This window comes from Danio aesculapii, chromosome 7, assembly GCF_903798145.1.
Source record: "Danio aesculapii chromosome 7, fDanAes4.1, whole genome shotgun sequence".
Lineage (NCBI taxonomy): Eukaryota > Metazoa > Chordata > Actinopteri > Cypriniformes > Danionidae > Danio > Danio aesculapii.
Genome location: NC_079441.1, coordinates 40651800 through 40664231, shown reverse-complemented (window position 1 = coordinate 40664231; position 12432 = coordinate 40651800). Strand labels below are relative to the sequence as shown.

The 12432-nt window shown below is 37.1% G+C and overlaps 2 protein-coding genes across 2 annotated transcripts in view; one reads left to right on the top strand and one right to left on the bottom strand.

Annotated features, from left to right (window-relative positions):
- Positions 1-4087, top strand: part of mylk3 (myosin light chain kinase 3) — a 27446-nt gene extending 23359 nt beyond the window's left edge. Inside the window, exons 12-13 of the mRNA XM_056461963.1 lie at positions 2886-3021; positions 3133-4087. Coding sequence (XP_056317938.1) covers positions 2886-3021; positions 3133-3210 — 214 coding nt within the window. The 3' untranslated portion in view covers positions 3211-4087. The remainder of the gene's footprint in view (positions 1-2885; positions 3022-3132) is intronic.
- On the bottom strand, positions 4018-12432 carry orc6 (origin recognition complex, subunit 6). Its single transcript, XM_056461964.1, has 7 exons — positions 12299-12432; positions 11816-11942; positions 7944-8107; positions 7768-7857; positions 5259-5368; positions 4819-4902; positions 4018-4703 (listed from the first exon to the last, which is right to left on the bottom strand). The coding sequence occupies exons 1-7, from the start codon at positions 12361-12363 to the stop codon at positions 4573-4575; spliced, it is 771 nt and encodes a 256-aa protein (XP_056317939.1). The 5' UTR covers positions 12364-12432; the 3' UTR covers positions 4018-4572.

Sequence of the window (12432 nt, the reverse complement as noted above, 5' to 3'; positions counted from 1 at the left end):
GTCTGTGTGGGTCCTAACGCCACAGTATATTGATGGGGACTCTATACTGCTCGTTCTTCAGATGAGATGTTCAACAGGCCTGTAGTCAGGGGGATTCAAATGGTTTGAAAGACCCACCCCTCATCGACAAAGGTCCAGAATTTGAACATGAGCTCAATTGTCCTATTTTGACTGCTATGCCATCACAAATAGTGAAAAAAGGTTAAGATGGTTATGATGACCATCCAACACAGTATTTCCAATGAAAAGTAGCTAAAGCCTGCCCAAAAAGTAGCTAAATGTTGCCAGATGACATCACATGCTAATTTGCATACAAGTGATGTCATCACGTAGTATCTGACAAGCGTAAGCCCGTCATGTCTCTACTCTCTGAGGCGCCGTGTATAATATTATATTAAAACATTATATCCAGATGCAGAATAAATAGGTTCTTATTAACATATTACTTTGCGTGATGACGTCATTGCGTAATCGCAACTCAAAACTACATCTTTATGTAGTATACGGAATAATTAATGTTTTCTCAAATTGACTGGCCATCTGAGCAAAAACTATTTCCATTATGTCCATTTAGGTTTGTATAAAAAATATATTTATAATTATATAAATAATAATGAAAATATAAATATAGTATTTATAATATTACTATTTATAAAAGTAATAAACACTTTTTGATAAGAATGTTTTATTTTTAAATATAACACTGATCATGAACAGTTACATTCTTTTAAACAATCACAGCTTGTGTACTTACTCTTTTTAACTTGTGAAATTAACACATTTGTGAAAGTGACCACAATTATAGCACTATTGGAATTTATTGCTACCTAAATTACCACCAAATATACATGTTAACAAATATCAGTAAATTAACAGTTGAAAAACAATCTGAGCTAGCAATTTAGCTTTAAAGTGATATGTGTGTGTGTTGAGTGAAGCCTGCAGCCACTGCTCTTTTGAGTCACTTTTTAAAAATTGCTAAAAGTAGCCAAATGAATGTTAAAAGTTGCTAAATTTGTTGCTAGGTGCTTTTTGAAAAAAAAGTTGATAGGGTAGTATGAAAAGTTGCTAAAGTTGGCAACACTGATCCAACAATCTATTTCAGCTAAAATAGTGATGTAGTATTTAAATGCAGTACTTAAATCTCATAATTAAATAATAGCGTAAAAAAAGTAAAAGGGTACACTTTTTGAGACCCCCCCCCCCCTCCCTCTTTTCAGGAGGCTGACTACGGGCCTGTTAAACAGAGGTCTTAACCTTCTGTGGTCATTAAAAATCCCAGGATGTCCTTCGAAAAAGGAGGACCTTTGGCATCCTGGCCAAATTTGCTCACTGGCCTCTGTCAGTCATAGCCTCCTAATTATCCCCATATCATAATTGGCTTCATCACTCTGTCTCCTCTCCACCAATCAACTGGTATGTGGTGTGCGGTCTGGTGCAATATGGCTGCCGTCACGTCAACCAGGTGGATGATGCACACTGGTGGTGGAGGATATTACCCCCAAAATGTGTAAAGCGCTTTGAGTGTCCAGAAAAAGCGCTATATAAAATGTAAGGAATTATTATTAATATAAAATATAACACTGTTAAACTAATTTGCATACTTAACAAAAATATTTAATAGTAAGTTTTAATTCAGCACCTATGTTGTAACTTAAACACTAGCTGGTTCAACAGGCGACAGGAACGTCTTGTCACTAGATTTAATACTTTACAACAGTGGTGCTCAACCATGTTCCTGGAGATCGACCTTCCTGCAAAGTTCAGCTCCAACCCTGATCAAGCACACCTGAACCAATCAATTAGGACCTGAACAGCACTTGATAATTACAGGCAGGTGTGTTTGATACGGGTTGCAACTGAAATCTGCAGGAAGGTCGATCTCCAGGAGCAGGGTTGGTCACCCCTGCTTTACAACTTTGATTTAAAGCATATATGCATTTGAAAATCTTGAAGTGAAAGTAGCTAAAGGTCTGTTTTGGTGAGCATTTCTCCATAACACTCTAATTAGTCATATTTTCTGGATAGCATCATGGGTAATGTTTTTTTTATTCACAAATTCCACTGTTAAACCTATTTTTTTAAATAAATTATTTGAATGGGAATACATGGGTTTGGTAAACGCACAAATGATTGATTGATTAACCTCAAAGCTTACATTCATTAATTTATTTTCCTTCATTAATTTATTCATTATTATTAATTCATTAATTTATTTTCCTTCGGCTTAGTCTCATCAGGGGTCACCATAGCGGAATGAACTACCAACTTATCCAGCATATGTTTTACACAGTGGATGCCCTTCCAGTAGTGCAACCCAGAAGTAGGAAACATCCATACACACATACACTGCTGCCAATTTGGTTTATTCAATTCATCTATAGTGCAAGTCTTTAGGAGAACATGCAAACTCCACACAGAAATGCCAACTGACCCAGCCCGGACTCGAACCAGCGACCTTCTTGCTGTGAGGCAACAGTGCTAACCACTGAGCCACAGTCAAAGCTTACAATAATTATGTTTTAAAAGGAATATATCATTTATTGTTTGGTCAAGTTTAAAGTCTGCAAGTGTGGCCTACAGGTAGCCACATGCTAGCCAAACATTACCACAAGCGTGTTGATGGTTTTTAACCGAACACAATATAATGATTAATAAATCTGTAATGCAATGCATGTACGCCTGCTGAGGTTTATTGACATCCTGTCTAAATGGAAAGTGCTCGATCAGCATTTTAGAGCAGAACAGCTCTCAGTCAAAGGCTTAAAAACAACATGATTCATAGTCATGTCAGAGAGGACTACTTTGCTATGGAACTGTTTGTTTCTTTGAGCAACGGATGTTAAGACACCTTTAATGTGTAATATGTGTGGTCTCTATGACAGCAGCCGATTGAGTGCATCAGGATGCATGAAGCACAGCTGGCTAAATAACCTGGAGGACAAGGCCAAGATGTACAAAGTTCGGCTGAAGTCTCAAATGATGCTTCAGCGTTACCTTGTTGCACACCGTCAGTGGAAGGTATGACGCAGTGCATGTGTTGGATGGATTTATAACATATGGTGGAACCGTCATCACATACCAGCGTAATACGTCATCTTGCTCTTTTATGAGGACTGTTTGTCTTTACAGAAACACTTCTACGCAGTGGCAGCAGCAAACAGGCTGAAGAGGTTTCAGCAAAGCAGATCAATTAGTACACCAAATTAGCTATTAACCTGGAGGATAGTGGACATCACAACATCGCACATTGAACTTGTCTGAATGGTTTTAAAATGGCTTCACAGTACGTGTTCAATATGTGCTTGCCTGCCTTCTTGTTAAAAGGGTCATATTTTCCCTAATGTTTTACCTTGCAACACCATTGCATTTCATTTACACGTCTTCATCATGCTTTCACACCGGGAGTGTAGAGCATGGATGGCAGGGTGTGCTTTTGAACCACATGAAAAAGCGGTCGTCCCTTCTGTGAAGGTGTTTTCCTTGGGCACTTCTGCCTTATACTAGTATTTGAATGTTGCTTTTGTCCTCATGGATTGGCATTTTATATATTTAGAAAAAAAAAAATAGCATGAATATTTGATGTAGAAACACATTGGTAATCCTATATTTTTATTATTTTTAGCATGTTCATTACAGCCGGAAACAAAATGTTAACTGGATACATTTTCAATATAAATCTTTATATTTGAAACCTTTTTATTTGTTGTTCAGGATTTCCTGAATGTTAATCCATACTGTGACTTGAAACTGTTTCCTGGGTATTGACTGCATTAGCAGATGTATACATTCATATGGTGAGAGCACGAGCACCAATACATGCACAAAGGTGGTTTTGCTCATGGCATGGCAACCAGCAATCAAGAGCACAGAATCATAGGGTAGTCCTGTTTTGCTATTCTGTAGAGTGTGCTTGCGTAGATAGCATTGAACGGGAATATTTTTCAGTGTAATACTAAACGTCACCGATTTTCTGGGTAGAAAATGTCTAATCAAGTCAAAAAATGAGAAGTTAAATTGTGTCAAGAACACCCATTTTATTCACATTAAAATCAAAGTGGAAGCAAATGAGTCATGTCTTATTGAAACAAACGGATAAAGCCCTTCCAGTTGACCTTGAGTACATTATACTCCTTCTTTGACGTGTATAACGAATTACAACGACCCAAAGCAATATTACAGAAGACTGGGAAAGGAGCTTAGATTATAACCTGGTAAAATCATCCAATCCGTAAATGGATTCAACAGTTCCATCCAGACATACTAAATGAGCCATGATAAAATGCTGACATCTGCAATACATTATATGGATACGGATTAAAGATCTTTCCACATTATAAAATCAATCAGAAACTCATTTGCACCAGTAAAATGGCATTAAAACAAAACTATAATAAAAGTGCCTTAATTCTTCTGGTAATGTCCGTGTGTGGGTGAAAATTTCACTCAAGCAGCCAGAAGGGGGCATACAACTTCTCTAGGTAGAGTAGAGAATTCAGCTCCAAGTGAGATCTTGCTGATATTATGAAAGTCCACCCTTAAATAAAAAGGAAATATAAAACTGTACATACTTCAAGAATCTACAGCTTTTGCTTTTAACGCATTTTCCAGGATTTTTCTCTTCCACTCCTCATAATTGTGCGTCTCCTCCTCTTCAGTCTGCTCAACCCGCTCTCGCTTGGGGGACGTCAAAGGTTTCTCATCTTATTAGAAATGAAGTCAGAAAGAGAATAACCTTTCTTTTTTACCAAACATGACATATGCTTCATCTAACATCAGATATTATATTCTTATTAGAAATAACATTTCCTTTCTTACCATCTTCCATTTCCAGCATTTCAGTGAGTGTCTTCTGCCTCTTTTGAGTGCCTTTGACTGGTTTCTCCAAAGACGAAGCCTCATCTAAGAGTTAGAGTGAATCAGTATGCTTAATATCACAACTTCAATGTCTACTTGAGAAAAAGACCAGGCTGCTCTTTGATCTTCAAGTAAAAACACACAATATATAAATATATATATGAAGTCTAATTGTGATATGTCTGTGGCCATGGTAACCAGCGAATATGTCTTTCTTCTTGACAAAACTCTTTGAAGTATTATTTTTCTTTAATGAAAAAATAAAACTTGGGCACCTTCATTTAAAACATCTTTGTTGAACATGAAACAACCAGACCAACACCCCTTCAAAATTGCCTTTGTTCACTTTAATTAGGCGATGTGTCATTTCCCAAACAGCTTTTATTTGAAGTCACACTTACTGCGGATCTCCTGTCCAAATTTCTGAAACTGTGCACACAGCCGGTCAAAGATCCCCTTCTTGGCTCCAGATGAAGAGGCTAATTTCCTGTCAGTTTTGATTTTCATGCACCTTCAAACAGGAAGGACAGAACCAATTTAGTTTTCCATTTTTCCATGTTAACCAGGTGTGGTTTAGATTTCGAGACTTCTGTGGGTTGTTGACATGCAGAAAATGTTTTTGACGTTCTGGGAGCTAAAGTTGGTTATTATTTTACAGTTTGGCTGGCTAATAATACACCAAAACACACAGACACCATGTTGTATGTTTAGATTTGGCCTGTCTTTCATAATTAACAGCTTTAAAGGTGCAGTATGCAAGTTTGACACACAGAGGCTGAACTAGGTATTGCACCCCTGGATCAAAACGCATGCAAGATTGATGACACCAACAAGGCTGATTTAAGTCGTGTTCTAAATAAAAGCAACGGCACGCGATAGAAGGAATATTTTCAAATTAAAAGGAGTTTTTGTTCTAACCAATACCTGGAGTTCATATTTTAAAAATGGTTTCTATTCCTTGCAGCTGAACAGAAAACTGACAATGATCCCTTAAAATACACCTAATGTGCTTTATTCAGTGTTAAACGTTAACAATGTGAGTTTAAATGACATTTTACTAGACATTTATTGCCACACCACTGAAAGCAGCAGCAGACGGTTCACCTCATCTTAAAAATAAAATAAACCATTTGAAATCAGAACTGTGACTCAAGCAAACACAAATCAGTGATTTAGCATCTACATTGAATACGTATTAATTAGTTTGCAAACTTTACTATTTCGTTAGAGTGCAATGAGTGCACTATTCTGTGCCTCTGACTGGCTGTATTTAAATTTCTGTCGTGTTTCACCTGGTGCAAACAGCCAAATTACTAATCACTGCGTATCTCATCACGAAGCATGTTGTTACGACACGTGGTTACAACGTAACCTGCTCACCTAATGTTTACATTCATAATATTTATATTATTTGCTAATTAATAACCACCTCAAGTGCAACTCTGAATCTGCGTCTCATTTCGGAGTCATTTCTGCGTCTCATTACGCATGCTTTGAGAGTCTTTTTAACTGAATGAATAAAATACACAGTTTTCAACCAAGGCAACCCGGGGTGCTGAAATATAACTCGCTAAAGTGGCATTGGGTGGGTTAAATCAGTGTTTCCCAACCCTGTTTCTGGAGGCACACCAACAGTACATATTTTGGATGTCTCCCTTTTCTGACCCATTAACTTCAGGTGTTGGAGTCTCTTCTGATGTTATGATAAGTTGATTCAGGTGTTTGATTAGGGAGAGAATGAAAATGTGTACTGTTGGTGTGCCTTCAGGAACAGGGTTGGGAAACACTGGGTTAAATGACCAAAAAAAAATAAATAAATAAATAAATTAAAAAAAAAAAAAACAGACGTTCCAGCATGTAACGCATATTTTCGAAGCGAAATATCTGACTTCAGCATTGTTTCACAGATAAACAAGAATGTTCACTTTTATGTTTCTCAAATATATGCAAACATATTATGGTACTGTTACGCTTTAGAAGAGTCAAAAACTTACATACAGCACCTTTAAGAAAGAAGATCTGCTATTTTTAATGGAAGCACTTGTTTTCACAGAGGTTAATATGTAGATGACGTGTGTAAATGGAGTACAAATGAAAATCTGAAATTCACACACACAAAAATGTAACATTCAATCCAAGATTTGACATTTCCAAATATAATTTGAGCTTCAAGGTTTACATTTGTATGTAATATGTGGTGGCCACACACTGCAAGTTAAGAGAATGTGTAAAAGCACCTCAAAAAGTGATGAACCACGCTGCTTGTAGATTACGCACTTCAAATTTGTCTGAGAGGTGAGCTTTTTAGTTTATTTTAACATCATGATCATACAGGTCCATGAAGTTAGTATATTTGTAACCCTAAAAATCTGACAAATCGCACAAAAATAACATCGAATAAAATGCAATTTTTTATGCAATGTTACACTGACACAACCTTAACCAGATGGGCTTGTCATTTTTTGGCGTCTCCCGACACATTTCGGTAGTGGTCTGCACTATTTGTAGCACATTTCTGCATTTAAAACATGTTTTGTCAAACCATTAAAGCAGTTTTTCAATTTGTTAATGTTTTTCTATTTGAATGTTTTAAAACAAAGCACATTTAAGTTCTCGCCCACATAAACATTACTGTAATTTTTAGTAAATTACCATTCAATCCAATTGACCTTTTCAAATGTAATATGTGCTCCAAAACTGTTCTATGTAATACACTTATCATTAAAGCCTCATACTTTTGACTACTCAAGCTTTATGAAGAGCTGGAGTTTAAAAAAAAAATCAATTGCTCAACTGATTAATACCGGATGCAAGTCCCAAACACACAATCACGCACCAACATGCATTTCTGAACCATTCGTTATTCGACTCGATGATGCAACAATATTGCTTCAGGTTCAGAACACTCACTTGCATGCTGCATACAGAGCTGCTGTGGTAAAGAGAGGCTTCGTCAAGTCAAGATCTTGCTGCTGAGCTGCAGGCAAACTGGTCTCATACCTTAAACACATAATGTAGCTTTAAATCATGTCATTTATAATCAGGCCAAGCTTATTTGACTGCACCAGCATGATGTGAATTCTTACCGTTGAAGGATCTGAGAGGCCACTTTAACTGCTTCTAAACACCCGAACTGGACTGCAAGATCTCGGAGACCCAGGTTTGACTGCAGGCCCAGCATGCACTCCATAGCCTTTAAATTACTGGAGTAGACCGAAGGACTTAGTCCAGACAGTTTGATGGCATACTCCTGTTCAGCAGAATGTTGAAAGAATATTAATTATCATTCATTCATTTTTTTTTTGTCAGCTTAGTCCCTTTAATAATCTGTGGTCGCCACAGCGAAATGAACCGCCAACTTATCCAGCATTTGTTTTACGCAGCGGATGCCCTTCCAGCCGCAACCCATCTCTGGGAAACATCCACACACACTCATACACTACGGACAATGTAGCCTACCCAATTCACCTGTACCACACGTCTTTGGACTGTGGGGGAAACCAGAGCACCCTGAGGAAACTCACGTGAACGCAGGGAGAACATGCAAACTCCACACAGAAAGGCTAACTGTTGTTGGTGCGGTGGATGGTGGAGGGGTGTTGTGGACAAAAGTGAGAGGGGCGGGGGTGTCGTGGACGATAGTGAAGAAGGTTGGGGAGTGGTGGAAGAAAGTGAACAGCGGAAGGGGAAGAAGGGCGGTTGAGGAGGGGGATCGGTAAAATGAGGTGCCGGATCAGATTTCAGAGGTGCCGGATTCGGATCTGGCATGTTCCGGCACAAATTAAGCCCTGGTTATATTCACAGATGTGTAGGTCAGCCACTGAAATCCTCCGGCGAAAGATTGATGTGCCTATTTTCAGTTTCATGAGGAACCTTTTACAGTATCAATAATGTAGATGTTTATTAAGTTCAACAACAAAACATCAGTAAATAGCGCTATTCCGCTGAGCCTGCTTTACTGAGCTGAAGTTGGTTTTATATTAACATTGGTTCATTTCTGAACAATGACAGCCTGTGATGCGCTCCTTTTATTGTTTACCATGCTACTCTGAATATCCGCTCTGTAATAGCATGCAAGTATGGCTTAGTAATAAGTGTAATTCCTGCACACCGCCGGCCAACCACTAAGCATACAGTACTTGCTTTAGGACAAAGCGCATGAGAGAGTGAGACTGATGAGTGAGTGATGACAAGTTTTGCTTGCTAACTACATAACTGATAACGTGCTAGATATAATACAGTTTTGTACTATAAAGTTTTCTAACTGGTGAATGACATGATCTAGTGTGGGTTGTCTACTGTCGTCTTTAATGTGCTTTCGCGATTTCAGGAGGCGTGGCTTTGGATGACAGGGGAGGAATTGTATTTCAAAGATAGTATGCTAACTGGTTAGCATTTAGGCAGATCACCTCCTGCACCATTAAAACATTCTACATTCCTATTAAAATACATTTAACTTTTCAAAACTTGTTTTAATCACTCCTGTCCTACTCCACATTAGTTTATTTTCACTTTCTAACATGGTGTCCCTTGTCTTTAAACTAATTATGACATCTGATGCATTGGGAAAATGTAAGATGTTTATTTTCCTTAATCACTTGTGTACATCCCTTAAACAAAATTATTATTATTGCTTAAAATGATTTGTGTGCATTTAAGACACATACAACTGTAGCTACAAATTAGGCTAATTAAACGAATGGGCAATTTACTTTAAATAACAGATTTCCAAGCTGAGTTTTAATTGAATCTATTGATCAATAAGAAATTAGGATTTGGGGCATGACAGATATTACACTGGTGGCGAGTCAGAAAATAAAACACAATAATGAAAATTTCCTCTTATGTATGATGAACAATGGCCACTACATAGTATGTAGATAGTGACCAAACAAATAAATTAGCGAGGAAAAATATGCAGCTACATATATATGTGATGTAAGTTACGTGTGTATGTTTATCAGTGGCGCAATTCCCGGGGGGGACATGTCCCCCTCACTTTTTTTAGATATAACGCTAGCACAGGCCCGGATTGGCTAATCGGGAGGACCGGGAGAATTCCCGGTGGGCCGGTTTGTTTTTTGGCCGCGAGGGCCGGAGTCCCTAGTTGCTCATACTCTCAGCAGTCGCACTTTTTTCATTTATTTATTATTTCACCATAGCCTCACTATTTTTACTTATTATTTTGCCGCAGATTCGCTCTTATTATTTATTTTCTCGCAGCCCCGTGAGCAGAATGCAGCCTGCAGGTTAATGATGATGCACCATAATTCGACCCCAAACAGCGGCACCTTAGTGAAAATAAGAATTTGAATAATTAATATTAATGAATATTACACCTGCTCAATCAGATGATTCGCTGCATTAATAAAACTTATTTGAGCACAAGTTTTCACTTCATATGTAACAGCGCTACATGTGGTCCAGTGGTAAGCACGTTGCATTACGACTCCACCGACCCGTGTTCGAACCTCACCAGAGTAAATATTATTATTATAATTATTTCTTCAGTTTTATTGTTAAGACATGTAATACTGTTAGGGTTGTTGAACATTTGAAGTTCTAAAGCAGCTGTTTTCTTGAAAAAGACGCGATAGTGTCATTAGAAACTGAATTGGAATTGACGTTATTGTAATATAGTCAGTCGTGAACTTATTTAATCCTTTTCACGAAAACTTACATAAGTGAATATGAAATTTTGATGTAAAAAAACAAATAGCCTAATTGGTGGCATTTGCAAAGTCGGCCTGCAATGTCAGGTTTCCAATCTTATTAATTTGTGCATGAGTGAATTTGCAGCGGATACCTTTTGGTTAAAAGATGTTAGGGTATATGCTGCTTTGCAAAAAAAAAAAAAAATTAGTTAAACCTCTGCCTATTACAAGACAGAAAAATAAAACACTTTAATGATAATATTAATATTGTTTTGCCTTTAAAATGATAATAGAATATAAGCCCATGCTAAATGTTAACTGATTTCCACGATTATAGCTTACTTAATTATTTAAACAAATCTTGACAATAAGTCTTGGCCTTTTTGTTTTAGAAGCAAGTCTTGAATAACTCACCTCAAATGTTTTGTTGTTCTTGTTGATACCTGAACAAAAAATACACTACACAGGCCTATAAAATGATACCAAACGAAATTTGTTTAAAAAATGATTTTTCCAACAAAAAAAAAAGGGTTTTTAAAAAGTATGTCTGACTCGCTCCTTTTCTTCCAGTATACTCCCATACCTTATAACATGCTTACAATACATCCTTATGGCGATTAAAAAGTAGAACTCAAGCAGGCCTAATATTTAAATAACATAAAAAGTAGCCTTGACTACTTTTACGAGTACCTTTGAAAGGGAGGGAAGGCTACAATGCGAGTGGAAGAGGATCTCACTTTTCACTTATGTTTGCAAGTCTATATATATTTTATTTTTAGGCATTTAATATAAACATTTCAAGAAGAATTAATGATTTAGGGAGATAAATTGTCCCAATAAAATAATATAAAATTAATTTAGCAAGCTGAGGTAGTGTGAAATCCTGAAGACCCTGGATTTATAGCCCGCTCCCACCACTGATAGTGATAGGGGCATTCTTTAAAGATCAGTCACCTTTCCCCACACCCCGCACACTCCAATTTCTAATATCCAAATTTGTTTTAACTCTTAAAAACAATTAAATAAACTCTTCATGTTATTTCCCAAAAATTATATTCTTTCATTTGTTCTCATTTTAAAAATACACTGTATATGTTATGATAAAATGTCAAATAAAATTGAAATTTAGGCTTTTCTGCACACAATTACTCAACATTGGTGCACATTTCTACAACTATCACCAACATTCCACAACTACAGTATCACCATCACTCAGATTTGGTCCCCCCCCACCCCTCAGACCAGAATTGCACCCTTGATGTTTATGCTGCAAGTCACAGCCCACAAAGGGAACAGGATCATACCTTGTCTAGAGGAGATTTCATTGAAGTCGCTGCCAACTCAAGACAAATAACAGCTTTGCTGGTAACAGTCGCAGAACTCAAGCCGACACATTTCACTTGGGATAATCGCACGTACTCCTCTGCTTGACTGAAAACAAACGGTCAGATGTTGAGGTAAAGTTGGTTTTATATTCGCACATTCGGACTTTCCCCTTAATAATATAATTTAATAAAAGTATTATTTGCAAACTCTAAATAGCGAAATCATATTAGCAGTCTATGACTATCAAAGTACGACATTGTTCACAGTCAAATAAACAGTGTTAATGTGGTTTTCAAGTCACACTTGCATGCTAATTCCGATCGAATATTGAAAGTAACATGGTAAACAATATAGAGACATCTAAATGAACGAATGTTCTGCTAACACCACTGTCTTCTCAAAGCAAGTTAAACAGTATTAAACAGTAACCATTAAACAGTAAGTTATATTTGAACACTTACCTCAACACTTTAATCGATGTTATCCCAATCTTCGAAGCAAGCTTACGAAACAACTCTTTATCCATTTTTATATACCCTTTACTGTAACAACAATATAGCAGAATGCAGCAGAGGAGGCTCCACACAACGCTGAA

Bases quoted from the DNA above. Each gene is read 5' to 3' on its own strand.
- orc6 (XM_056461964.1), bottom strand. From the start codon at position 12,363: ATGGATAAAGAGTTGTTTCGTAAGCTTGCTTCGAAGATTGGGATAACA. The intron at 11,943-12,298 runs GTAAGTGTTCAA...GTTTGTTTTCAG, and splicing joins ACATCGATTAAAGTGTTGAG to TCAAGCAGAGGAGTACGTGC. The intron at 4,704-4,818 runs GTAAGAAAGGAA...ATTTCTAATAAG, and splicing joins AATGCTGGAAATGGAAGATG to ATGAGAAACCTTTGACGTCC.